A 26,357-nucleotide genomic window follows, 5' to 3' on the forward strand; every position below is an offset into this window, starting at 1 on the left:
CGCCCCATCTGAAAGGGACCCTCTATTTTATCAAAAATTGGGTATTTTATTGTTGTTGTGTGCACTAAGTGTATTTTTTTCTGAAAATCTGCATTTGAAACGGCTACACAAACTTTGAAGGACATAAAAAAATGCAACAACAAGTATTCAATACTCCAGGGTCTTTGCATATATGTTTGAGGCTTCTAAATAATTTGCTACCAAAAAAAAAATGCTGATTTTAATATGTATATGAAAAATGTCAAAATTGCCCATGACGGCAAGCAGTTAAGGAACAAAACAATCCCTCCAGATGCTGAAAACTGACCAATAACTAAACAAAATACAAAAAAACAAGTTGTAGTCTTTTAAACTTCTATCTGGTTGTGTTGCATGTTTATGTGAATGCCTATTGAAGACGAACAATCTATTATATTATGTAAATAAAAAAGTGCAGAGCTAAAACAGTAAGAATCCAAATAATAGTAATAAAAGCTATAAGAACAACATGGCATGAGGTATTTCCATAAGTACAAACAAACTCTGGAATAAGTGATACGATCGTCCAGATAAAGTGCAATTAAATATATAGCTAAATTAAAGTGCCAAAGGTGGTAGTATGTATATCAGGTGACAGTGACAGTCCCCAATGGTTATTAACAGATGAAAACCTTCTATATTCCGGTATGAACCAGTAGTACTCTGGTGACATGCGACAAATGGAAAGATTGCCCACTCACCGGAAGCGCAATCTTAATGCGCATTGACTAAATAAGCCAGAAACGGAGGTCCCCTTTAAGGTACAGCCTGGTACGAGATCCCCTCCTCTATGGATCTGGATGTTACAGATGTCAGTCAGAGGATCCCTTTAACGGGTATACTGCAATAGGGTCTGGTCATAGGCTTCCCTCCTCTGGTCCGGATGTAGAAGACACCAATATTCCAGTGATCTCCATTAGTTTCTCAGCCCCATGCCGAGTGGCTGCCCTGCGATCACAGGAGGCTGCCTGCTCATTACAGACACCATTCAAAGATTGTTTTGCATTTTCTTGGGTGAATGTAAATTGTTCGCTGATTGGACGAGATGGCAGTGACATCACACTTCCCATCTCATCCAACCAGAGAATGCCTTGCACTCACTGAGAAAATGCATAGCGCTCTCTGAATGGCGTCTGTGCCGAGCATGCAAACAACTTCACTCTGTTCACAATGCAGCAGGGCAGCCACTTGGCACAGGACTCAATCACTCACAGCTAAGCGCTGGAACCCTCCGCTTGGGTTCTCGCATGTAATTCCCGGCAGGGTGAATGGACCCTGAGGGGCTAAGACATGTAGGAGTAGAGAAAGAGCAGTACACTAATCTTCCCAGTGAATAGCTGTGCCCTTGGAGGACAGGCAGGCCGTTTGCCCAACACAGCCAGAAATCTGAGCAGGCTGGGTTGTTTTTCCTCATATGACTAGCATGGTCAGCTTGAAATAGGAAAGCGGGGAATTTCAGGATCACCAGATATTTCACACAAAGGCAGCAATACAGAAAGAGTACAGGATACCTTTTAGCACAGGTACTGTACATCGTACAAAAGACACATCAGGAATATGAAACATTGGGGTAGTCTAAAATACAGCTACACAGTTTAATAAGTACTGATAGGAAAATTCCAAACAGATCAAGTATTTGAACTTAGTCCAGATTACTGCACAGCATCATATTCAATATCAAACTGCTACGTGCCAAGTACAGAAACCCTTGGCATAAAATCTGATCACAGTTTAATTAACAATGAACTCCAAACAGATATAAACACATATTAAGGCAGAGGTGTTTTTATTTATAAATAAATATTTTTTGACCTAGACACTTATCAGGACAGTTCAATAAGGCCAAGTTCAGACTTCTTCATTCTCTGGAAAGCAATCCACAGAAGATTGCTTTTCACAGTGCAGCAAAGCAGCTGCTGCCAGCCATGCAGGAGGCATTCCACAATGGTACAATCAGTCTGTATATGCAGTAAAGCATGCTTGTTATACTCACTGTGGAACCTAAGGGGTTAATCCTCTGCATTGTTTAAAAAGGATGTTTGCTCCTGACTTCTCTTTTCCTCCCCTTCTTTTACTGTCCCCAATCCATCTGCTGATAGAACAGAGCCTTGCGGGCAAGCTGCACATGCTCAGTTTGGTGTATATTACTAGAGAGCCTTTCTTTTTTTTGGGAGATTGCATGTGATCAGTACAGGGTCAATCATCACTGTCCAGACAGAGGATCAGGGGTCCTGCAGCCTCATGGGACAATCAAGGGAGAATGAAAACTTCTACTACAAGGTTTAACCAGTGTTCGGCTGGACACAGATAGAAGTCACAAGACTGCTATATACTGCTGATGAAAAAAGGTATTTAGTAGTTTATATTTACTAAAATAATTGCATTTCCATGTTCTGTGGGAGACCAGATATAGTGAATGCAGGGTCCGGGGAGACCGGATATAGTGAATGCAGGGTTCGGGGAGACCAGATACTGTGAATGCAGGGTCCTGGGAGACCAGATATTGTGAATGCAGGGTCCTGGGAGACCAGATATAGTGAATGCAGGGTCCTGGGAGACCAGATATAGTGAATGTAGGGTCCGGGGAGACCAGATATTGTGAATGCAGGGTCCTGGGAGACCAGATATAGTGAATGCAGGGCCCTGGGAGACCAGATATAGTCAATGCAGGGTCCGGGGAGACCAGATATAGTGAACGCAGGGTCCTGGGAGACCAGATATAGTGAATGCAGGGTCCTGGGAGACCGGATATAGTCAATGCAGGGTCCGAGGAGACCGGATACAGTGAATGCAGGGTCTGAGAAGACCGGATACAGTGAATGCAGGGTCCGGGGAGACCAGATATAGTGAATGCAGGGTCCTGGGAGACCAGATATAGTGAATGCAGGGTCTAGGGAGAGCAGATATAGTGAATGCAGGGTCCTGGGAGACCAGATATAGTGAATGCAAGGTGCGGGGAGACCAGATATAGTGAATGCAGGGTCCTGGGAGACCAGATATAGTGAATGCAAGGTGCGGAGAGACCAGATATAGTGAATGCAGGGTCCTGGGAGACCAGATATAGTGAATGCAGGGTCCGGGGAGACCGGATACAGTGAATGCAGGGTCCGGGGAGACCGGATACAGTGAATGCAGGGTCCGGGGAGACCAGATATAATGAATGCAGGGTCCTGGGAGACCAGATATAGTGAATGCAGGGTCTAGGGAGACCAGATATAGTGAATGCAAGGTGCGGGGAGACCAGATATAGTGAATGCAGGGTCCAGGGAGACCAGATATAGTGAATGCAGGGTCCGGGGAGACCAGATATAGTGAATACAGGGTCCTGGGAGACCAGATATAGTGAATGCAGGGTCCTGGGAGACCGGATATAGTGAATGCAGGGTCCGGGGAGACCAGATATAGTGAATGCAGGGTCTGGGGAGACCAGATATAGTGAATGCAGGGTCCAGGGAGACCAGATATAGTGAATGCAGGGTCCGGGGAGACCAGATATAGTGAATGCCGGGACCTTGGTTTAGTAACACTTTAACTTCAGTACAACCAGCCTGTTGTTTTTTTCCCAAATGATCACTGCTGGTATCTATAACTGCAAGCAGGGATCATTGTATTCTGCCGACTGGAAAGGCTGCCCGCTGGCAGAATACAATAGCGCTGCAGGAGGGATGTTGATGGGGCAATTGAATAGTTTTCTTTCCTTTTCTGTGTACACCCCTTGAGGGTTAGGGACTGATGTGAATGTACAATATATATGTAAAGCACTGCGTAAATGTACGGTGATATATTAGTACCTGTACTAAATAAATAAAATAAATAAATAAGAACAGTAAACTGTCCCTTTGTTTCGAAAGTCTGGAGACCCCTGATCTATAGATAATAGAGTGGAGTAGGGACATTAGGATTAGGAGAGTGGGTTGTTCTTTAACTGCATAACATATTCTTTAACATTAAAATCTAATTATCAACTAATTGTTATAGGTTTCTGCAAATAGTATCATCTTCTAAGACCAATATTTTTTAAAGAGTTTTTTTTCACATTAGATGACAGGTCTGAGATGAACAAACCAACAATTTAGACCAGCTAAACAGAACAGAGTGGCACTGACACATAGCACCGAGTTCCTTTACTCCGGAGATCTAGCAGGGGTCCCCAGAGTCTGATATGGTTGTTAAAGTGTATTTAAACCCAAAAACAAACATTTACAGGAGAAGTAATTCCAAAGCTCTTTAGGCCCTACTTCTTCTGGGGATCACAGGAGTGCACTTCGTTCTGCAATCCTGTGACCCATATTCAGCCCATAGCAGGCTAAAGTCCGCTGTCGGCTGATGCCACTCAGTTGGTCCAGGCTCTGGAGAGATTCCGAGTGTTCCAAATGCCTGGAATCACGCCTCTCAGTGCCCCGCTGAGAGACTGAACCAGCCGCACTTGTCCCCTCCACAGCCCGGTGCTCCAGAGAGGGGCAGAGCAGAATGCTGGTGACTGACAGTCACCGCTCCCTGCTTACAGGAGACCAAGAACTGAGTGAGCAAAGGTCTTTGATCACTTGATTCTCAGTCTTAGAGGTGGCGGGGGGACCGATTCTGCTTCCACCTAGGTGAGTATGTGTGTGTGTGTGTTTTTGTCACTTCTCTTGTAATATACTGCAGCATAATAGCCCTAATATCTGATGGCTGCATGATTTTCCTTTTTCCAACTAGAAAATATTTAGGGCTCGTTCACACTAGGCTGTTTTACCAACGCTGGCCAAATGCCCCTATAGCGTTTGGCAAGTGTTGGTCCGGCGTTTGCGGAGCGTTTAGCGGGGGTTGCTAGGCATTTGCTGAGCGTTAGTAACGCCCCACATGCCTATAATGCAGTTTGAGTGGTGTTACCGCTCCGCAAACGCCCCACAACCGCACCGCAAACGGCGGCCGGGCGTTTGCGGAGCGGCACCATACACGAGAATAGGAGGCTTCAATGCCTCCTGACTCGACTACAGGCATCCGTTTTGCTGCGATGCAAACGCTCCCGTTAGAACAGCACCATGTGCTGTAATGTGCAGAATTGGCAGAGGCGTTTGGGAAGCAGTAAAAACGCTTCCCAAACGCCTCTCTGCCGCCTGCACACAACGCTAGTGTGAACGTAGCCTTAGTTCCATGAATCCACCACAAAATGAAGATAAACAAAGGCAGACATGTTTGAAGTCCAGTTTGTGTGACAGCCATGACTCCTTCCAGATACAATGGAAAAGTGAGTGGAGACACAAAGGGACAGGAAGAATTCTATTTGCAGCATTACCAGGTGAAAATTAAGAGGGGGAAAGCCTGAAAAAAAGAAAACTAACACAGCCACCATGTCTAGGGACTGGTAAGCTGATTAAATTTGTGTTTTGAGGTTTAGATACGTTTTAAGGTCACAACCACAATGACCTCCTAGCCCACTAAACCAATGTCACACTAATACCGCGCTAGTAGGCTGCGTCACCCCCACATACTTTTCACATACTTTTCCCAATACAGACATCAAACCAGGCAGGAATAAGGTACAGAAACAGCCGATGCCAAGAAAAGATACTTTTCCGTAGGATTAAAACTTACTACAGTCCCCTTAAATCACTGACATATATTAGACACAAATTTAACGATTCCGTTTGAATCAATCCTGCTATAAAGATATATACTGCCTGCCCCCTGCAGGTTTATGGCTCATAATGCTCCAACAAACAGCAGAGGATGTCAGCCGTTCACATATAAAATAACAGCAGCAGAAAGAGGCCAGCCATTAATTGGAGGTTATAAAACTTATCATGGCTCCCAAAAGAGGGACAAAATATATTCCAACAGCCAGATTCTGAAGCAGCTGCATATGGCAACCAATCAGCTTCTATCTTTGATTTTCAAACCTTAACTAAAGAAGATGAAGCTAGAAGCTGATTGGTTGCAATAATGATTCTGTATGCTCCGGTTTTGATAAATTCCTAATAGTGGTTTTCTGATGAAATTATGAAAAAAAAAATAAATAGCTTCAAGAGCATCAAAACCCAGAAAATAAAAAAAGTGAATTCTTAGATGTGGTTAGCTGCATTAGTTTTCCATTTTAACTTGTTTTCATCAAGTGGACTGGCTAGTTAGTGTAATGAACCACCTGGCGGAGCCTCTAGTAACCCACGGAATAGGATTCCCCAGGGCGCGGAGTCTAAGTCCCAGTCTGCTTGTTCAGCAGGGCCCCTGATGGTGGGGATGGACTTGGTGCAGAAAGAGACCAGGTCGCGGCCCCTGAGTACACCCACCCGTGGTAGAGGGATCCGCCAGAGGTATCTGCAGGGTGAGAGCCTGATGTGAAGAGGCGGATGGATCCGATCGGGATGGATGGATGGCTGAGCAGAAGCGAGGTCAGACAGGCCGGATCGGTAACCGTGGGGACAGCATGGTACAAGGCGGCAGGCAGAGAATAGTCGGGTCACTCGCCGGGTCAGTAACAGAAGGTCAGATCCAATGAGGAGCATTCAGAAGAGAGGTCAGGCAAGCCAGGGGTCAGAGCAGGAGAACACAGCGAAGTCAGGAACGATCTGGGTCAGCAACAATCAAAACAGCACAGGTACAGGAGCAGGGATAACAGAATAGACCATACGGCAACCAGTGTCAGCGCAGAGCGGATTTAAATACAGCACCCAGTGCTGTCACTGGTGCCAGGCGCGAACCCGCGGTCCCGAGTGCGCATGCGCGAGTTCCGTCATTGGCGCGGCCGGCCAGGACCTAGTGCCCGCACACCAGTGCGAGTCGGGACACTGCGCCTGCGCCGAGCCACATGCCGCGGCGGCTCCTGACAGGGTGGCTCCTCTATCTATAGAGGAACAGCAGAGACACTACTGGACAGCGGCATTGTCTGGAGAGGATAGAGTTAGATGGACTTTACATATGTGACTAACAAATTAAAGCCTTAAAGCGGTTTTAAACCTAAAACCAAAAATGTAATATTTTGCAGATTATTAATCATTAGATGTGGTGGCTACATTAGTTTTCTTTTCTTTGGCTTTTTCCCCTGTTTTCACCTGGTGATCTGGTAAATAACACACCTGCAGAGTGCCCCCACTCCGGTTGAAGGAACACAGGGGCACCATTAGACAGCAGCATCATCAGTCTAGGGGGGAGGGGAGTGTTAGATCGACTAGCAGATTTAAATACATCAACAAACTGAAGCCAAACTCCAATGAATAATTTATGACAGGGCTCAACAAATCCCAGGTGCCAGGTCACTTGGCACTTGGACCCCTGCCAGTCCACACTAACCTGTACTTCCCTGTTAGTTCCGCAGTGAGTATAACAGAGTGGAGCCCAGGCCAGTGTTATGAGTCCAGATGGCACCCCCCCCCCCCCCCCCCCGGTGCGCACCTCTCCTGGGCAAAGAATCCCCCTAAACTCCCCGCACAGCCCCACGAAAGTTGCCCCCCCCCCGGAAGACTCCGCATGCCGACCCCCCCCCACCACACAGATACTCCCTGGAGAGCCCATGGAGAGGAGGACGAGCACGCCGGAGCCCATCGCTCCCCTGTACTCCATTATAGTGATATGACATGTTGTATACAGTACTTACTCCTACTCCCTCCGAGTCCCCCGCGGCGGTGTAGAGGGGGTCTCCTCTCAGCGGAGCCGAAGAAGCCAGAAACTGGCAGTTGTAAACCGGAACTCGGCTTCACAATGAGGCTTGGAGCGCAGGTGCAGTCACTCCATGCTTCATCTGTGCTCGCTGCTTGCCACAGAGGAATTTCTCCTCGCATTTGGCGAGCGGCTTTTTCAAGCCCTGTTTTAGATGATACAATTTGTCCGAAATACACAATCAGTCTATAGCAAGATGGGAGAATGGAAACTGCAAGGGATTACATCCTGAATAAAATAGAGGACAGGCTATTCCTAATCGCGGTTTTGGGTATGGGGCTCTCGTGAGGGAATGGATCTCGAACTGATCGAAGGAGCAGTATACCATGAATTCGTTGGAAGGTCATTGGGAGATGAAGCGTGACACGAAACCAGGTAAATCTACGTAGGAGGGGATTGCGAATCGGGATCTATAGTAGCCTTATATTAAGACAAAGAGTCTGTATCTTGTCTACAAAAATGATATGTGTGCCTATCAAGATCATCCAAAAAAAGTCAAGAGAGTGTGAATGAGAGAATGCAAAAGATATTGTAACTGTGGGGAAGGAAGAAAAATAGGAAGTTAGCAGAAAGAGGGAGAGGTGGGAAGAATTGCAGGCAGGAGGTGACTAGGAAAGGGGTAGGGGCAGAAAGAAGGGGTAAAGAAAGAAAAGGGGGGGGGGGAAAGGAGAGGGAAGGGAAAGGAGAGAGAAAGATGAAAAAAAGGGGGGGCAGAGCATGGGGACAACTCAAAGGGGTCGGGGCTGTCAGGGGCCTAGCAAGTGGGCAGTTTGCGTTTCCTTTATCTAATATTAAAGAGAAGGGCACTCAGTTCCAAAGGGGAGGTCGAGTAAACAAATCATTTGAGAAAGTGGATAGGGGTTCCAAGATCGAGAGCTGTCAAGGAGGAAAACCCATAATTGAGCAGTATTCGGAAGTCGTTTGGAGTGGAGCCAGCAGGCCCAAGTGCTCATCAGTGTTAAATGATTTGTCTCAACCCTCCAACTGCCACTTTTGCTGGACAGCTTGGGCTGTTAAAGCAGAATCGAAATATATAAATACCTTACGTTCAACAGTCTGATGTATGCATGGGAGTGCATTCACTCACACTAGGAGTGCGCTGGAATGTAAACTGAGCTGTGCATGTGCAGCTCAGTGTACATTCTGCACAGGATTGCAATTAGGCAGGTAAGTGGATTTTACTGCAAAAAGACATTATACATCTTATCTGCATTACAAAGCCTGCCTGTTCGCAATTTGTTATCTTTTACATTTAGTTCTGCTTTAAAGGACGTTCACAAATAACAGAGTTACTGGCAGGTCACCAGGTGAATAAACTAGGTTACTGGGGACTGCATTGTTAATGCCAGTGACACACTGCTTCATACATCTCATTTTTGCTTTTGCCTTTAGTAGTAATAGTAGATTGTAAGCTCCAAGGATCAGGGCCCTCCTATCCCTCTTGTATTGAACTGTATTGTTACTGTATTGTCTCCCATTATATTGTAAAGTGCTGAGCAACTGTTGGCGCCATATAAATCCTGTATAATAATAATAATAGTAAGTGTAAACTAGTCACTGGATTCAACCAACTGTGCCAGACCCAGAATACTAGCTGGGTTCTAGTCTGGTGTCCTTTTGAATATACAATGATGGGTTAAATCAAAGTGGAAGGAAGAATCCCGGGTCCAGGTGGTACATGGGGCCCCAAGCCCTGCCAAACTCTAGATGCAGCCCTATCTTGTTTGTCATTTGTCTGAATATCTGGCATTTGAAACTTGAATGACGGGAGTAAGGCTAAATCTTTTGTTAAAATCTAAATTCCAGGCAAACAGCAGATTATAAAAATACAATGAGCAGAAGGGAATTGTATTATCTGCCCAAAGAATTTGTACTTCAGTCCATGCAGTCACAAGATTTACAAAGCTCTGCCACAAGCACAGGCAGGCAGAGGAGGAGATCCAACTGTTCTCTGCTGCAGTTAAGTAACACTTACAGGATACTAACATTTATAGGTAAAGTTGATCTAGGTAATATCGGATTGCCTCTTGAGGGATCAGGAAGGAATTTTTTTCCCAGCAGGAGCAAATTGGATCATGCTTTGCTGGGTTTTTTGCCTTCCTCTGGATCAACTGTGGGTATAGGACTATAACTTTTTTTTTTCTTTAATGGTTGATCTTTTGTTTTTTTTTCAGCCAGACTAACTATGTAACAATGTAACAGGTGTTGTCCTTACCCCGGGAAAAGCAGCAGACTAATGAGCTCATCTCTATGTCACTCTGCTCTCTGCTCCTATCAGCATATCCCTTGTTTGAGCACTGTAGCACAACTCCTCGTGCTGCCTAGCCCCCCCCCCCCCCCAGCCTAAGCTCTGCTGTATAGACTGCAAAAAGCAGATACCAAATCAGATTCCATTCTACTACTTATTTAAAGAATCCATTTAAGACAGATGTGCGTAGTTTGTGTTTTTTATATCTGCTCAGAATTCTGCGTTAAAAGTCCACGCTTAAGATCAAATTACATGTTGGACCCATATTTAGGGAGCAACATGTAGCCAAGCGGATCCGCCCCAACCACACCCCACCCACCCCCGACAGTGCACTTGCATTCGTCTCCCCATCTCAGCTGTCAGATTTGAAATTGGCATGGCTGTGCAGGGCTCTACCTCCAGAGATCTGTGTATGAATGCACTACAGGTCCCATCTGCCACTGCAGCAGACAGACTTCTAGTTCTCAGTGGAATAAAAGAGAGGTGATTACCACACTCCTAGACAATTGACATTTCATTCAGCTCTACAACTAAAAGCCCATACATCAGTACAGACAGTGAGCTGGAGGAAGAGTCTGCAGAAGCCTGGCATTGCACCTGCCATCTACTGATGTGGTTGCACTGCTGTGCAGGCTTATTTGCAAAAAAAAAACAATTTTTTTGTGCAAAAATATTTTTTTGCAAAAGTTGGGCTTACACCGCGTTCCAAATTATTATGCAAATTCTATTTAAGTGTCACAAAGATTAAATATTTTGTTTTTCAGTGTAACTCATGGATGGCATTGTGTGTCAGGGCTCTTTTGATCACTGAAAACAATCTTGGACACCTTTGATAATTAGATTGGCCGGTGAGCCCAATTTAAGGAAAAACTACTAAAGGAGGGTGTTCCACATTATTAAGCAGAGCACCATTTTCAAGCAATATGGGGAAGAAAAAGGATCTCTCTGCTGCTGAAAAGAGTGAAATAGTTCAATGCCTTGGACGAGGTGTGAAAACATTAGATATTTCACGAAAACGTAAGCGTGATCATCGCGCTATTAAGAGATTTGTGGCTGATTCAGAGCACAGACGGGTTGGTGCAGATAAAGGCACATTGAGGAAGATTTCTGCCAGATCCATGCATCGGATCAAGAGAGCAGCTGCTAAAATACCATTACATAGCAGCAAACAGATATTTGAAGCTGCTGGTGCCTCTGGAGTCCCACGGACATCAAGGTGTAGAGTCCTCCAGAGTCTTGCAACTGTGCATAAACCTTCTATTCGGCCACCACTAACCAATGCTCACAAGCAGAAACGGCTGCACTGGGCAGAAAAATACATGAAGACTAATTTTCAAACAGTCCTGTTCACTGATGAGTGCCGTGCAACCCTGGATGATCCAGATGGATGAAGTAGTGGATGGTTGGTGGACAGCCACCCTGTTCCAACAAGGCTGTGACGTCAGCAAGGCGGTCGTGGAGTCATGTTTTGGGCCGGAATCATGGGAACAGAGCTGGTCAGCCCCTTTAGGGTCCCCGAAGGTGTAAAGATTACCTCTGCAAAGAATGTGGAGTTTATGACTGACCACTTTCTTCGCTGGTACAGAAGGAAGAACTATGCTTTGCGTAATAAAATCATCTTCATGCATGACAATGCACCATCTCATGCTGCAAAGAATAAATCTGCATCAATGGCTGCTATGGGGATAAAAGGAGAGAAAGTCATGGTGTGGCCTCCATCCTCCCCTGACCTCAATCCTATTGAGAACTTTTGGAGCATCCTCAAGCAAAAGATCTATGAGGGTGGGAGGCAGTTTACATCCAAACAGCAGCTCTGGGAGGCTATTCTGACATCTTGCAAACAAATTGAAGCAGAAACTGTCCAAAAACTCACAAGTTCAATGGATGCAAGACTTGTGAAGCTGCTATCAAATAAGGGGTCCTATGTTACAATGTAAAGTGACCTGTTAAAATGTTTATAAAGTAAAAATGTTGTTAAAAGTTTGATTGAAATAGCTTTTGATTTCAGTAAATATGCTGCAAACACAACAAATGACAATTTTCTGTTCTTTAAGAAAATTAAATAATGTATCCACCTGCGCTGCTGCGTTTACAATATATGATATGAAGACAGCTGCCAACATCCAATCCTCACCTTTTAAATGGACATATATATATATACAAATATTCAATATTGATGTAGCGCTGTGATAACTAAATTTCCAATCAATAGCTGTATCACTTAACAATAGAGTGGGTTTCAACCGTGAGAAAACAGTGTATTCTGTGTCAAACAGCCCGCACAATCTCGGCACACAGTGATTCCCTCTATAACATATAAATCGCTATTTATAGATGGTAAAGACAAAAAATTGCAGACAACAGTATCCAGTGTAGATGTATAAACACGCTTTTAGAGGACACACATGCTCCTGTGCTCGTGCAAAGTGGTAGGTGACAATCCTTATATGGCTAGCATGCCCGCTCACCTTCCCCCTGCGACCCACAGGGGCCAAATAGCCTTACGGGTCACACCTTGACCCTATGCGTTTTCTCCAGGTGCAAGATACTCTTCACTCTCCAATGCTCTCTCCTTCACCATCTGCTATTCCCCCTGAATAGGTACCGCTGTGCATGTACTTAAAAACTCATGGGATGGTGGCAGTCATGAAACAAAAACACAAAGATCCTCCATAGTGCAAAACTGTATATAACATTTATTCTGTTTAAAACCGCCAAGTTGCAACTCACATTTCAGCGTCCTGACGAAGCTACGAGGGGCGTGGCGTAACGCGTAGATGTGACGTAGTGACGCACTTCCGGGTTGGCGCCATTTTGCTACACCAGAGTGCCTCAGTACACCCATGAGAGGTGTTACAAGTGATATTTCGTCTGCTGAAATGTGAGTTGCAACTTGGCGGTTTTAAACAGAATAAATGTTATATACAGTTTTGCACTATGGAGGATCTTTGTGTTTTTGTTTCATGACTGCCACCATCCCATGAGTTTTTAAGTACATGCACAGCGGTACCTATTCAGGGGGAATAGCAGATGGTGAAGGAGAGAGCATTGGAGAGTGAAGAGTATCTTGCACCTGGAGAAAACGCATAGGGTCAAGGTGTGACCCGTAAGGCTATTTGGCCCCTGTGGGTCGCAGGGGGAAGGTGAGCGGGCATGCTAGCCATATAAGGATTGTCACCTACCACTTTGCACGAGCACAGGAGCATGTGTGTCCTCTAAAAGCGTGTTTATACATCTACACTGGATACTGTGGACTGCAATTTTTTGTCTTTACCATCTATAAATAGCGATTTATATGTTATAGAGGGAATCACTGTGTGCCGAGATTGTGCGGGCTGTTTGACACAGAATACACTGTTTTCTCACGGTTGAAACCCACTCTATTGTTAAGTGATACAGCTATTGATTGGAAATTTAGTTATCACAGCGCTACATCAATATTGAATATTTGTAATTTTCTGTTCTTTACAACCTATAAAGTGTTTTGAAACTTACTTTGCGTAATAATTTGGAACAGTGCATTGGAAGTGTTTTATGTTTAACAAAAATCCTGTTATCATTAGGAGGTTTGTTCAATAAAATTTGAATTGTACTCTTTAACAGTTGATATCATGAGAATTATGCTGACTGTTATTTACATCAATTATTTAGGGAAATGAGAAAAATATAATTTGCATAATAATTCGGAACACGGTGTAATCTCTAAATACATGTTGTTCCCATTTGCACACTTTATCCCTTATTTGAACTCATTTATCACTGTCTTTTTGCTTATTTATTTTACCACTTTTTCATTTACTGCTTTTTATACAAAACAGTAAGGTATTATTTAATTTCTTAATAACGTCACAATGCTCTTAAATGTTGAATGTCCTGTTAGCAGCAGCTTCTTTCGGTAAAATCCATTATATTTTAGGATTTCTGGTCCTTTACTAAAATGTTTCCAATCTTTGTTTCCACTAAATGACAGCTTTAGTTTTCTCAACGAACCTCAAGCTAACAAATTACTTTAAAAAGAAAACACAATAAACTGCACCAGAGTCAGTTACACAATGGATTTAGAGGAAATAACTCTGATATGATCATTTTGATAAGTTAGAAGATGTTGCAACAACATACCAAGAGCAGCCATACTTCTGGTACGGCCAAGAAGCACAAATGTAGCACTGCGATGATCCCTTAAAGCTGTGCCTCAAAAAGGCAAGCTGAGGGTACCAGATTCATCTGTATTATTGCCTGTGATCTCCTTGCAGTTGATCTTTTTCCATTGTTACCATGCCTCGTACTGCACTGTGACTTTGGGTAGAAGGAGTTTGTTTCCTCATGTCATAGCATCCTCCCCCCATTCCTTCAGGACTTGATAACTGATGAGGAATAATAAACAGCAGAAGAGCTGGAGGAAGCATAGAGCCACAGAATGAATGATGCAGAAGCAGGGAGATCCTTGCACCGCTGGTCCTCAGATACAGTTTTCTCTCCAGCAAAAACAATGAGCAATGAACAGCACAGTAATTACATCACCAAACCTCATTCCAAATCTAGTGTGACTAGCAGTGCCTTGGATGATTTCACACTGTAGATATACAGCTATGAGGCTGTAGAAACAGAAGTGAACTGATATTCTTTAGGAGGAGACAGAAATTAAAGTGGTCCTAAAGCCTCATATAAATTTACATTGATTAGATCCATTAGATATAAGTATAAATCCATGATTGTTTTTTAACTGCTTTCCAGCCGCCCTATAGCAGATATACTGCTACAGGGTGGCAGGGGTGTGCAAAATCCCGTATATATACGTGATTTTGCATTTCTGGGTAGGGGGGGCACACAAGAGCCCTACCCACGCTGTCATTCACGGCTGCAGCTGTCAATCAACGGGTCCTGGTGTTAAAATGCTAGCACTGGAAACCCGAAGTCCGATGAAGAACCAGTTTGGGTGAGGACGGCGTCGGGTCCTTGGACAGGTAAGTGTCCTTTTATTAAAAGTCAGCAGCTACTGTATTTGTAGCTGCTGACTTTTAATTTTCGGGGGAAGACATAAGCTCCTCTTTACCTTCTGCCTGAGATTCCAAGAGATACAAGAACTGGCAGGCGAGTAAACTCTATGGCATCCAGCCAAAACCCAGCATATCTGTTTGGGTGGATTAAACCTTTACAGTTTTTATTGCTTTGTACTTTTGTGTTTAAACTCTCATTTATTCCCGTAGATTAAGTTACAGTGAAAAAAAGCTTGACCTTTGTGGTGAGCTGGTAACATTCTACACTAAGCACACACAATCCACCGAATAAATCAAAGAGGGGGAAAATATTCATGCAACAATGTTATGAGGCATAGAGAAATAATGATTAATAGAGGACAAGCTCCAACTTGTTTCCATTCTCACCTTGCCAATGGTTTCCTCAACCGCCTTTATGTAGTGGCTTAAATCTCTGTTGACAGCAGCATATTCCAACATGACGGACTCCATGCTCTCCACGTCCACGGTGTCACCTACAATGACACACAGGCATTCTTGGTTAGGGAAATACCACAGAAAAAAAAAAATTAGTAGCGTTCTTGTTTACATTTTTTAAAGGGCATGACCACTTAATACAGATTACGGAATGTTTAGGGCAGGTAGACAAAATGCATCTAATTGCTGTAAATGAAACACCTTTACAATAGTTCTAAAACCTAAATATTTTCTACCTTAATGCATTTCCTCAAGCTGTGCTGCCTATGGACACAGGCAACGTGGCTCAGGATTGAGCCCGCAGGTGTGCCCCATAGGGGCTTGCTTTGGGGGCATACAAAGAAGAGGAGGAGTCTGGAGCACCGGCGGGGGATCTGAGAAGAGGTGCAGAAAACAGGAAAGTTTAACATGCTTGTTATTTGAAAAAAAAAAGAACAGCATTGACTTTTTTATCACTTTAATGCAGGGCTTGACAAATTGAATCTAGGAGTTAAAAAAGTTAGTTTTTTTAGCATATCGTGGGTTGTCAGCACCTAGGGCAAGGCAACTCTTGGGCGACAAGCTTCATGCAATATGATTTGCCTCACGACAATCACAACAAAAGCGCAACACATTTTAGGTGCCATTGAAATAAATGGCACTTGAACCTGCGTTTTGCAATCACAGCGATTCCCAAAATGCCCAGGTGTAAATGGAGCTGCCCTGGTTCACACATATGAGATTCTGGATGCATTTTCAAACTCACAGATTAACATGACAGGATAGATATTATGTGTTCCCATTAAGGTTGTTCACACAGAGTTGATCCACACGCATTGCGTTTTGAGTGCCATTACAAAAAGGGTCCTGTGCAAGTTTGTAGCGGTGCGTTCCAGACTAGCAAGTGATAAAGTGGCATGTGGAGATAAGTGTTCACAGAGGATTGCTATTGTCAGGAGTTTTTGCCTTGAAGTCAATGGGAGGCGTTTTTGCATTGAAATCAATTGGAGGTGTTTTTGCATTGAAGTCAATGAGATGCATTTTTGCATTGAAGTCAGTGGGAGACATTTTTCCACTGAAGTCAATGGAAGGAGCTTTGCATTGACGTCAATGAGACACAATTTTACATTGAAGTCAATGGGAGGCAATTTTGCATTGAAGTCAGTGGGAGGCAGTGTGTGAACCTAGGCACCAGGACACAATTTCCAGTCGCCATGGCGACCTGGGGTTTGTCAAGCCCTGCTTTAATGGTAATGTGGCTTTACTCCCCAATATATCAATAATGGAAGGGAACAGTAATATTTTTTGCTAGATCTCACCTTACCCTAAAGCTAGCTTGATTTTTGTCCCATTCAGCAGGATACAAGCCATGGGTGGCTGTCAAGGTCCTACCTTTTCCCTGAGGTTATGTTACTCCATGTGCTGGCGTCCATCTTGGTTTTCTGCTGTGCACGGTGGGAATCCTTTTATGCCTTCAGGTCTCTGAGGTCCATCCCCCAGAGGGGTGTGGCTGATGACATATAAGCCTGTGGCCCGCACATGCTCTTTGCACTTGTGTCTTGTGTCTTTGTGTTGCTGTTACTCTGTTCTGGCTCTCGTGACTCTCCTGGTATCTGATTCGGCTTGTGACTTGACTATTCTTTGTATTCTCCTTTGATCTGACCCTCTGTTGCTGAACCCGGCTCGTGACCTGTGATTCTCGTCTGCTGTCCTGTACTGTTTTGTCCTGTTGTTGTTGACCCGGCCTGTCTGACTACTCTTTTGTCTCTTCCACCAGCTACACGCCATTGGCGGCGGCCATTACCGCAGCTGAGGTGTCTCGGGGGCCGCGACTTGGTTCCTGGCTGCGTCAAGTCCATCCCCACCATCAGGGGCCCTGGTGAAGGGCAGCCTGGGACTTAGACTCCGCGCCCTGAGGGACTTCGGTCTGTGGGTGGTGGTTGTTGTCAACCAGTGCGTTACATTGTTAGGCCTGCCTGTCCGTTCCGTGGCCCCTGCCCTGACAGTGGCCCTGACAGCACCACCCAGCTCAATAAACTTCTGTTGCAAAAAGTTGCAGGCTGGAAAATTGTTGGCCAAACAGTGACTACATCCCATTCGATGCAGTAACTGTTTGGGTACTCAGACAGCTGCAGGCACTGTGGCTGTCTGCATACATACCCAGCAGGGGAGATTGCACTATCCACGCTAAACAGCTGAGGATACAAAGAGCTAATGAAATTTGAAAAATAAAACAAAGTTGATACTTTGCAGTTTGTGGCATGCTTTGGGGTGGAAGCGATTTTATGCATCCTGGACCTGGGACATGTGCATAGTGGATGATCAGTTTCTCCTATATTGGACCATCTCCAGCAATGTTCTTGAAGCCCAAATCTATTTTTCCCTACAACCCTCTAACCTGCCATCTGATAACATTTCCTTACCAGATGAAGCAGTTCTACTCACTTGAGGCGCCCCATACAGATCCCTCATTTTCACCTACAGAGACCAAAAATCAGCGCTGCACGTTAACCCTCACCAGCCAATCCCTTTCACTCCCCTCAGTCTGCCATTGGCCCTCTGGATCCTCCACTGGACAGCCAATGGGAACAATCCACATCCTGCAGGCAGTGATGTGAACACCCGGAAGAAGGATATAGGGACACATTCGGGGAGTAGATGATTATCCATTCTTGATTAGAAGGACCCAGTGCTGGATAAGCATGTGACCAAGACTTAGGGTGAAAAAATGGGTTTCGATAGATTTTTTTTTTTATAACCCATCTGTCCGATAGAGGGAGTTCACGAATATCTTGGAGTTGAGCTTTAAGTTCCCTACATAAGGAGTTTCATTTCCTTGCAATTCAGCAATAGATATTGAGGATGTAAAGTATTTTATTACAACATTGGAAGTGATCATGTGATTATGGTAAAGACAGAACCTCCCGCAGAGCAATGATTAAGAAAGAGCGAGTGTTGAAATTTGGCATGTGCTATGATGATGCTGAGCAAACATTGTGCACTGGACAGATACACATGGAATGGTCAAAAATTAGTATTGGCTTTGTGGGTTCCCTTTCTCAAACTGACAGCTAAAAGTGGCCACGCATGTATTGATACAAACATTTCATTGATGATTCAATGTAACTAAAATGATCAGAATTAATAAAAACTGTAAACCCTCAGAAATGTGATCGATTTAATGAGCTTTTGATCAATTTCAATCAGCTGCAGAAGAATTATATTGATTGTTTCTGATCAATTGAATGAATAACTGCTTGTGTTATACAATCATCATTTTCAATAGATCACTGGTGATCGATTCAATTGATACATGCTGCATCGATTAAAATATAAAATGATGAGTCACTTTGTGTGTGATTGCTTGTACATAGATTGATCACAAATCTATACCTGTACATCACCCTTAAGGGTCACCCTTCACTATAATTATATAAATATCAATGTTGTAATAAGAAAAGCCACGGCCCCAATACACCTTTGCCTGTGAAAAGCACTAAAATTATCTCTCCAAAAATGAAACGGTTGCAGGAGATGCCTATAATTTGATTCAAGCTCTATTCAGATATTAGGCAAAGCAGAGAGCTGTTGCCGAGAGCAGAAAACTGAGAACTGGAATTACTGTTGCTGTATTAAAAAGAAAGACAAGTTTGTTTGTTTGGTTTTTTATTTTGGGGGGGTATTGTAAAAACCTACCATTAAAGTTGTGGTAAACTTTAGACATGAAATATTAACAAAGCACATTACTCTAGGGCAGTAGTCTCCAAACTGTGGCCTGGGGGCAAGATGCGACCCTTTGCTTGCTTTCATCTGGCCCGTTGGGCATTATCCCCCCCCCCCACTGTCAGCAACACCAACAGTAGGGCACTATTCCTCCCACTGATACCAACGATGGGACACCATTCCTCCCATTGATACCAACGATGGGGCACTATTCCTCCCACTGATACCAATGATGGGACACCATTCCTCCCACTGATACCAATGATGGGGCACTATTCCTCCCACTGACACCAATGATGGGACACTATTCCTCCCACTGATACCAACGATGGGGCACTATTCCTCCCACTGATACCAACGATGGGACACCATTCCTCCCACTGATACCAATGATAGTATACTATTCCTCCCACTGATACTAATGATGCGGCACCATTCCTCCCACTGACACCAATGATGGGGCACTATTCCTCCCACTGATACCAATGTTTGGGACACTATTCCTCCCACTGATACCAATGATGGTAAACTATTCCTCCCACTGATACCAATGATGGGACACTATTCCTCCCACTCATACTAATGATGGGGCACTATTCCTCACACTGATACCAAAGATGGGGCACTATTCCTCCCACTGACACCAATGATGGGGCACTATTCCTCACACTGATACCAACGATGGGACACCATTCCTCCCATTGATACCAATGATGAGGCGCTATCCCACTGATACCAATGATGGGGCACTATTCCTCCCACTGATACCAATGATGGGGCACTATTCCTCCCACTGATACCAATGATGGGACACTATTCCTCCCACTAATACTAATGATGGGGCACTATTCCTCACACTGATACCAATGATGGGTCACTATTCCTCACACTGATACCAAAGATGGGGCACTATTCCTCCCACTGACACCAATGATGGGGCACTATTCCTCCCACTGATACAAATGATGGGGCACTATTCCTTCTACTGATACCAATGATGGGGCACTATTCCTCACACTGATACCAACGATGGGACACCATTCCTCCCATTGATACCAATGATGAGGCGCTATTCCACTAATACCAATGATGGGGCACTATTCCTCCCACTGATACCAATGATGGGGCACTATTCCTCCCACTGATACCAATGATGGGGCACTATTCCCCCCACTGATACCAATGATGGGGCACTATTCCCCCCACTGATACCAATGATGGGGCACTATTCCTCCCACTGATACCAATGATGGGGCACTATTCCTCCCACTGACACCAATGATGGGACACCATTCCTCCCATTGATACCAATGATGGGGCACTATTCCTCCCACTGACACCAATGATGGGGCACTATTCCTCACACTGATGACAACAACGATGGGGCACTATTCCTCCCATTGATTCCAATTATGAGGCGCTATTCCAATGATAGGACACTATTCCTTCCGCTGATACCAATGATGGGGCACAATTCCTTTGATGATACCAAGGATGGGGCAGTATTCTTCCCACTGACACTGATGACAGAGCAAAATTCCTCCCATTGATACCAATGATGGGGCACTATTACTTCCCCTAATAACAATGATGGCGCATTGTTTGCTCCAACTGACGCCAGCACGTTTTTTTCTTTCACTGACCACAGTCTGGACCCCTAAGGTTTGAAGGACAGTAAACCGACCCTTTGCTTATGAAGTTTGGAGACCCCTGCTCTAGAGCGTGTAAATGTCTCAAATCAAAGCACTAAGGCCCTGTTCACACTGGCATTGAAAACTGGAGTTTGAGGAGTGTTTGTATCGCTCCTCAAACTCCTATGCAATTGATAATATGGAAAGCACACAGTGCAGTTCACATTATCAAACCATGAAGCGTTAGCGTTGTGTCGCTTCAGAATTGAAGATTCAGGTTGAGTTTGAAGCATTTCAACTCCTTCCATTCAAGTCTATGATAATGCGCCGCAAATGCACTGGCATGCATTTGCAGTGCAGTTGTAGAGCATTAATAACATTAAATTAAAAATAGGCGTTCATTTTTAGCTCACCTAAATGCACATAGGGCGTGTCAGGGAGAATTTGTAACACACTTATTAATGTGCATAACACTTTATATGTGTTTGTTAAGAGTTAGCATTTTGAGTCAAGTGTGAACAAGCCCTAAGTGTCATTTTTGTCCACTGCTTTGTCCCTCAGCGTGAATTACTTCTGACATGTTTTCCTGACACCAAGAAATAAAAGGTGACAGGGGAAGGATATTCATTAGATTGACAGCTTCAACTCTGTCCTGTGAGCTGTGTGAAGAGTAATGTATCTCTTCCCTCCAATCAGCTCTCAGAACTCTCCTCACTGAGCTCTTCAGCGTGTAATTTCAGTTCCCTGCCCCCTTTTTTTCTGAACACACAGGGTTCATAAATTCTGGACTTTGATTGACTGTAGAGAAGAGAAGACTGCAGATAAACAGGTACAACTGATGGAGGAGGATTTTGTTTCAACTCTGTGTATCACCTGAGGCCAGTCACTTCAGTGGGTATATGTAAGGATTTACAATCACTTTAAAGCAGAACTACAGCCAACAAATAATTCAAAAATAAAGAGCCCGCTCTGTTGCACTATATACACTCTCCATTTGGATATTATCCCCAGTGCTTTTTTGCCATTATATGTCCTCAGTCAAATGGCCAGCATCATTCAACCCACTTTCTTTGAGCCCAGGTTGTCCCAGATCCACCCCCTGCCTGTGACTGGACAGCGAAAAAAGAAGCAGCACAGTGACAAGCTAATCTCTGATTATCATGCTTCCTGTCAGCACATTAACTTATTGGCTCCTTATGCTGATTCTCCCTCTCCCACTCTGAGCTCTGATGTACAGGGACTGCAGGAGGTTGATACACAGAGGAGTGGCGGTGGACGTGGTATACTTGGACACAGGGGTGGCGGTGGACGTGGTATACTTGGACAGAGGGGTGGTGGTGGACGTGGTATACTTGGACAGAGGGGTGGCGGTGGACGTGGTATACTTGGACAGAGGGGTGGCGGTGGACGTGATATACATGGACAGAGGGGTGGCGGTGGACGTGGTATACTTGGACAGAGGGGTGGCGGTGGACGTGGTATACTTGGACAGAGGGGTGGCGGTGGACGTGATATACATGGACAGAGGGGTGGCGGTGGACGTGGTATACTTGGACAGAGGGGTGGCGGTGGACGTGGTATACTTGGATTTAGCAAAATTATTTGACACAGTTCCCCACACATGGCTAATGTGTAAGATAAAGGCTTGGAAAAATTAATATGTAAATGGATTAAAAAACTGGCTAAAAGATGGTATTCAGAGAGTAGTGGTTAATGATTCATACTCTGAATGGTCTGGGGTCATCAGTGGTGTACCCCAAGGTTCAGTGTTGGGACTCTTACTTTTTAATATATTTATAAACAATATAGGGTCGGGGATTATAAATCCGATTTCAGTCTTTGCAGATGACACCAAGCTGTGCAGTGGAATAACGTCCTTACAGGATGTCTCCAACTTACAAGCAGACCTCAATGCTCTGTGTAATTGGGCAACTATGTGGCAAATGAGGTTTAATGTTGATAAATGTAACGTTCTGCACTTGGGGGCTAAGAATATGCATGCATCATACATACTAGGGGGGGTACAACTGGGGGAATCAATGGTGGAGAAGGATCTGGGGGTTCTGGTAGATCACAAGCTTAATAATGGCATGCAATGCCAAGCTGCAGGTTCTAAAGTGTTGGTTCTGGCCAGGTCTGTGGATTGCTTTAAAAAAGTCCTGGATTCTTTCTTAGATACACAGAATATAACTGGATATAACATTTATAGGTAAAGTTGATCCATGGAATATCTGATTGCCTCTCGGGGGATCGGGAAGGATTTTTTTCCCCTACAGGGGCAAATTGGATTATGCTTTGACTGTTTTTTTTTTTCCCTTCTTCTGGATCAACATATAGGATTTTAACTTTTTTGGGGTTTTTTTTCATGGTTGAAATAGGTGGACTTTTGGCTTTTGTCAGCCAGATTAACTATGCAACTATGATACAGGTCTAATTCAGGTACTAATTGCATTTTAAAAACTATGCTTAATAATGTAGTAATCGACAATGCTGCATTCATATGCATCTTTTATACCTTTCTAGAGTGTAGCTTTAACTTGTTAAAGCATAGCTGATGTAACAATATTCATGAATACTACTACTAGCTCATATCTCAGTTTAAGTCACTGGTGTTTCCCGTAAATGACCCGACTTTCTGTTTTGTGAATGAAATCAGCGCTCTCTGTCCAGCCGCTAAAATGTAGGTGTTTTCCAGATTACTGAAGAAAAAAAAAAAGGAATGCGTGTTTTGCTGTGTAAGCAACTCTTTCTGATTGAGCAATATAATCAGCTTACTCACATTCATGACTTCCTTCATTTATTTTTGTTTACTTTTTTGGATGAAGTTAACAAATCTGACAATTAGGCAATCCTGTTTATGAGATAAGTCATTGACCAGAACAATAAAAATAACGAACATATGAAAAAGTAGCCTAAATTTGGAAATGGTGGGGGATTAGAACCTTTGTCATTTTTCAGCTTCTGTTCTATCCCTTACCCACTCTATTCAGAACTAAAATAAAACCAGAAATCTAAAAAAGGAAAAAAGATAGGGGGGAGATTTGCTAAAACTGGAGCACTCAGAATCTGGTGTAGCTGTACATGGTAGCCAATCAGCTTCTAACTTCAGCTTGTTCAATTAAAGTGTTACAAAACCCACAGTCTAATGTCCCACAGTACACAGAACATGGAAATTTAATTATTTTAATAAATATAAACTGATAAATACCTTCTCTCATCAACAGTTAGAGCAGTCTTGTGACATCTATCAGTGTCCAGCAGAGCATTGGTTGAAGCTTGTAGGAGGAGTTTTCATTCTCCCCTGACAGTCCTATGAGGCTGCAGGACCTCTGACCCGCTGTCTGGACAGAGCTGATTTGCCCTGTGCAGATCACATGCACTCTCCCGAAAAAAATATCTTTAGCAATACACACCAAACTGAGCATGGTCAGCTTGCTCCAAAGGCTCTGTTCTATCAGCAGATGGATTAGGGACAGTAGAAGAAGAGTAGGATCAGAGAAGACAGGATCAAACATCCTTTTTACACAATGCAGAGGATTAACCCCTTAGGTTCCACAGCGAGCATAACAAGCATGCTTTACTGCATATACAGACTGATTTTACTGTTGTGGGTTTAGTAACACTTTAAGCTTTGGCAATAAACCTGGAAACTGATTGGCTACTATGCAGAGCTGCACCAGATTTTGCACTCTTCAGTCCAAGCAAATAACCCCAATAGTGTTTCCATTAAAGTGTGAGTAAAGGAACATTTTCTATGCCCACTGGCCAAAGTCCAGCCACTCTGAAGTCTGAAGGATAGTAAACTGGCCCTTAGTTTAGAACATTTGAAGATCCCCGCTTTAAGGCATCTTTTCAGAACTGCAATTTGAGATGCCGGAATACGTTCTGCCCAGGCCAGAGCCATGGAGGCTAAAAGACGTGGTCTGATACCACCTTGGCAACTGATACAAGAAATCTGTGTAAAACAGAGAAGAAATCAACCTCATATTCTTACTGGAATTTTTTTATGGCTTAGTTTATGGATGTGACCTCCATGAAAACTGACAACTGCATGAGTATATTTTGGGAGGCCAAGCTCGTGTGTGTGTGTGGGACTTCGGCCCAAGTGTTTCCAGTGATTGTAACTCAGACCGGAGAACACCCTGCCCAACGGCAACAACTCAGAGATTCCTGTCCTGGGGACAAAACATTAGGAAGTCTACTTGCGATCAAAATAGCAGAGGTCACAAAATGAGAAATAATACATTTTTTGAAGGCCCATATAAACCCGGACCTATACCTAAAGGCTATAAAGAACACCAGGAGAATGGACTCTAGTATACATTTCTTTGAGGAGTCTAAACACGAAGGGAAAGGTGTCTAGATGTCTCATTCTTTGGAATAGGTTTTACATTTTTGCAATGCTCCCATCTCTTGAGAGATCTGATAAAGTCACCTTTCTCTTCCTCCTTCACACTGACTATAATCCTGAGTTTTGGTCTGAAAAAGGGTGCAGAGGTGAAGGGCTTGAAGTTAGAAAGAATACAAGCATTAAATCTGAAAGGCTGCCACCACCCCTGTCTCGCATCCATGGAAACCTTCATAAGTGAGATCTACTTCGTTCTTTTCACCTTATAAACATAATCCTCACATAAGGGTTTTTCTAGGAACTGAAAAGCTCATGTCCACAATTCCCACACTTTTAAAGAGAGAGAACGACATGGTCAACATTCCCCATATAAACCAAACACAAAGGCCACACAGACAAGGAGAAGGAAGTGGAAACCACAAAGAAGACATCCTAGCGTCAGAGCCAATGAAGTCTCATATAAGAAGCACTTGATTCACAACGGCCCTACTCAGGCAAACACCCATAACCAAGAAGAGGCCTGCCTTTGGACCATCAGACAGAAACCCAAATGGTATCAGACTTTATCAGAGACTTGAGATGTTTTTGTCCCTCAAGGACAGGAGTCTTGTCATTATTATTATACAGTATTTATAAAGCGCCAATAGTTCGCTCAGCGCTGTACATTACAAAGGGGGACAGAACATGTGACAGAACAATACCAATACAATGCAAAACATGAGGGGATTGAGGGCCCTGCTCTTTGGAGCTTACAATCTAGGAGGGAGGGGATGGTGGTACAGGAGGAGAAAGCTGTGGGGGATGGAGTGGTAGGAAGAGTGGAGGAGGTCGGCAAGTTAGCAGGGGGTGGAGTAGGCTTCCCTGAAGAGGTGGGTTTTCAGGGTGCGCCTAAAGGAGAGGAGAGTAGGTGATAATCTGATGGGTTGGGGCAGGGAGTTCCAGAGGATGGGTGACACCCTGGAGAAGTCTTGGAGGCGGGCATGGGAGGAGGAGACCAGGGAACTAGAGAGAAGGAGGTCTTGTGAGGAGCGGAATGTGCGTGCTGGGCGGTACTTGGATCCTCAGCCTTCAGCAGTGCTTATGATGAGGGAGTGTAAACCAGGAAAAAAAAAATCAAACCATCCTGCTACTGCTGTCAGGATAAGCATGTCTTGATGTGCCACACAGATCGTTCCCGTCACCTGCACACCAGCTCTCACCAATGGTGTCCCTCCCTTTTCACTTTCACTCAGAACTACTGATATGCCTGAACCATATCTATCAATCTGTTATTATTCTGTGTACCCCCACCCCCAATGATATCACTCAAAATATAACTCAAT

The 26,357-nt window shown here is 44.1% G+C and overlaps 1 protein-coding gene across 1 annotated transcript in view; it reads right to left on the reverse strand.

Moving 5' to 3' along the window:
- The window catches only part of NSMCE2 (NSE2 SUMO ligase component of SMC5/6 complex), a 432,520-nt gene that overhangs the window by 265,491 nt on the left and 140,672 nt on the right, over positions 1-26,357 (reverse strand). Inside the window, exon 3 of the mRNA XM_089677511.1 lies at positions 15,286-15,392. Within this exon, the coding sequence (XP_089533637.1) occupies positions 15,286-15,392 (107 nt within the window). The remainder of the gene's footprint in view (positions 1-15,285; positions 15,393-26,357) is intronic.

The sequence above is a fragment of the Staurois parvus genome, unplaced genomic scaffold, assembly GCF_062004578.1.
Source record: "Staurois parvus isolate SC_StPar_1 unplaced genomic scaffold, SC_StPar_1.0 ptg000187l, whole genome shotgun sequence".
NCBI classification, from domain to species: domain Eukaryota; kingdom Metazoa; phylum Chordata; class Amphibia; order Anura; family Ranidae; genus Staurois; species Staurois parvus.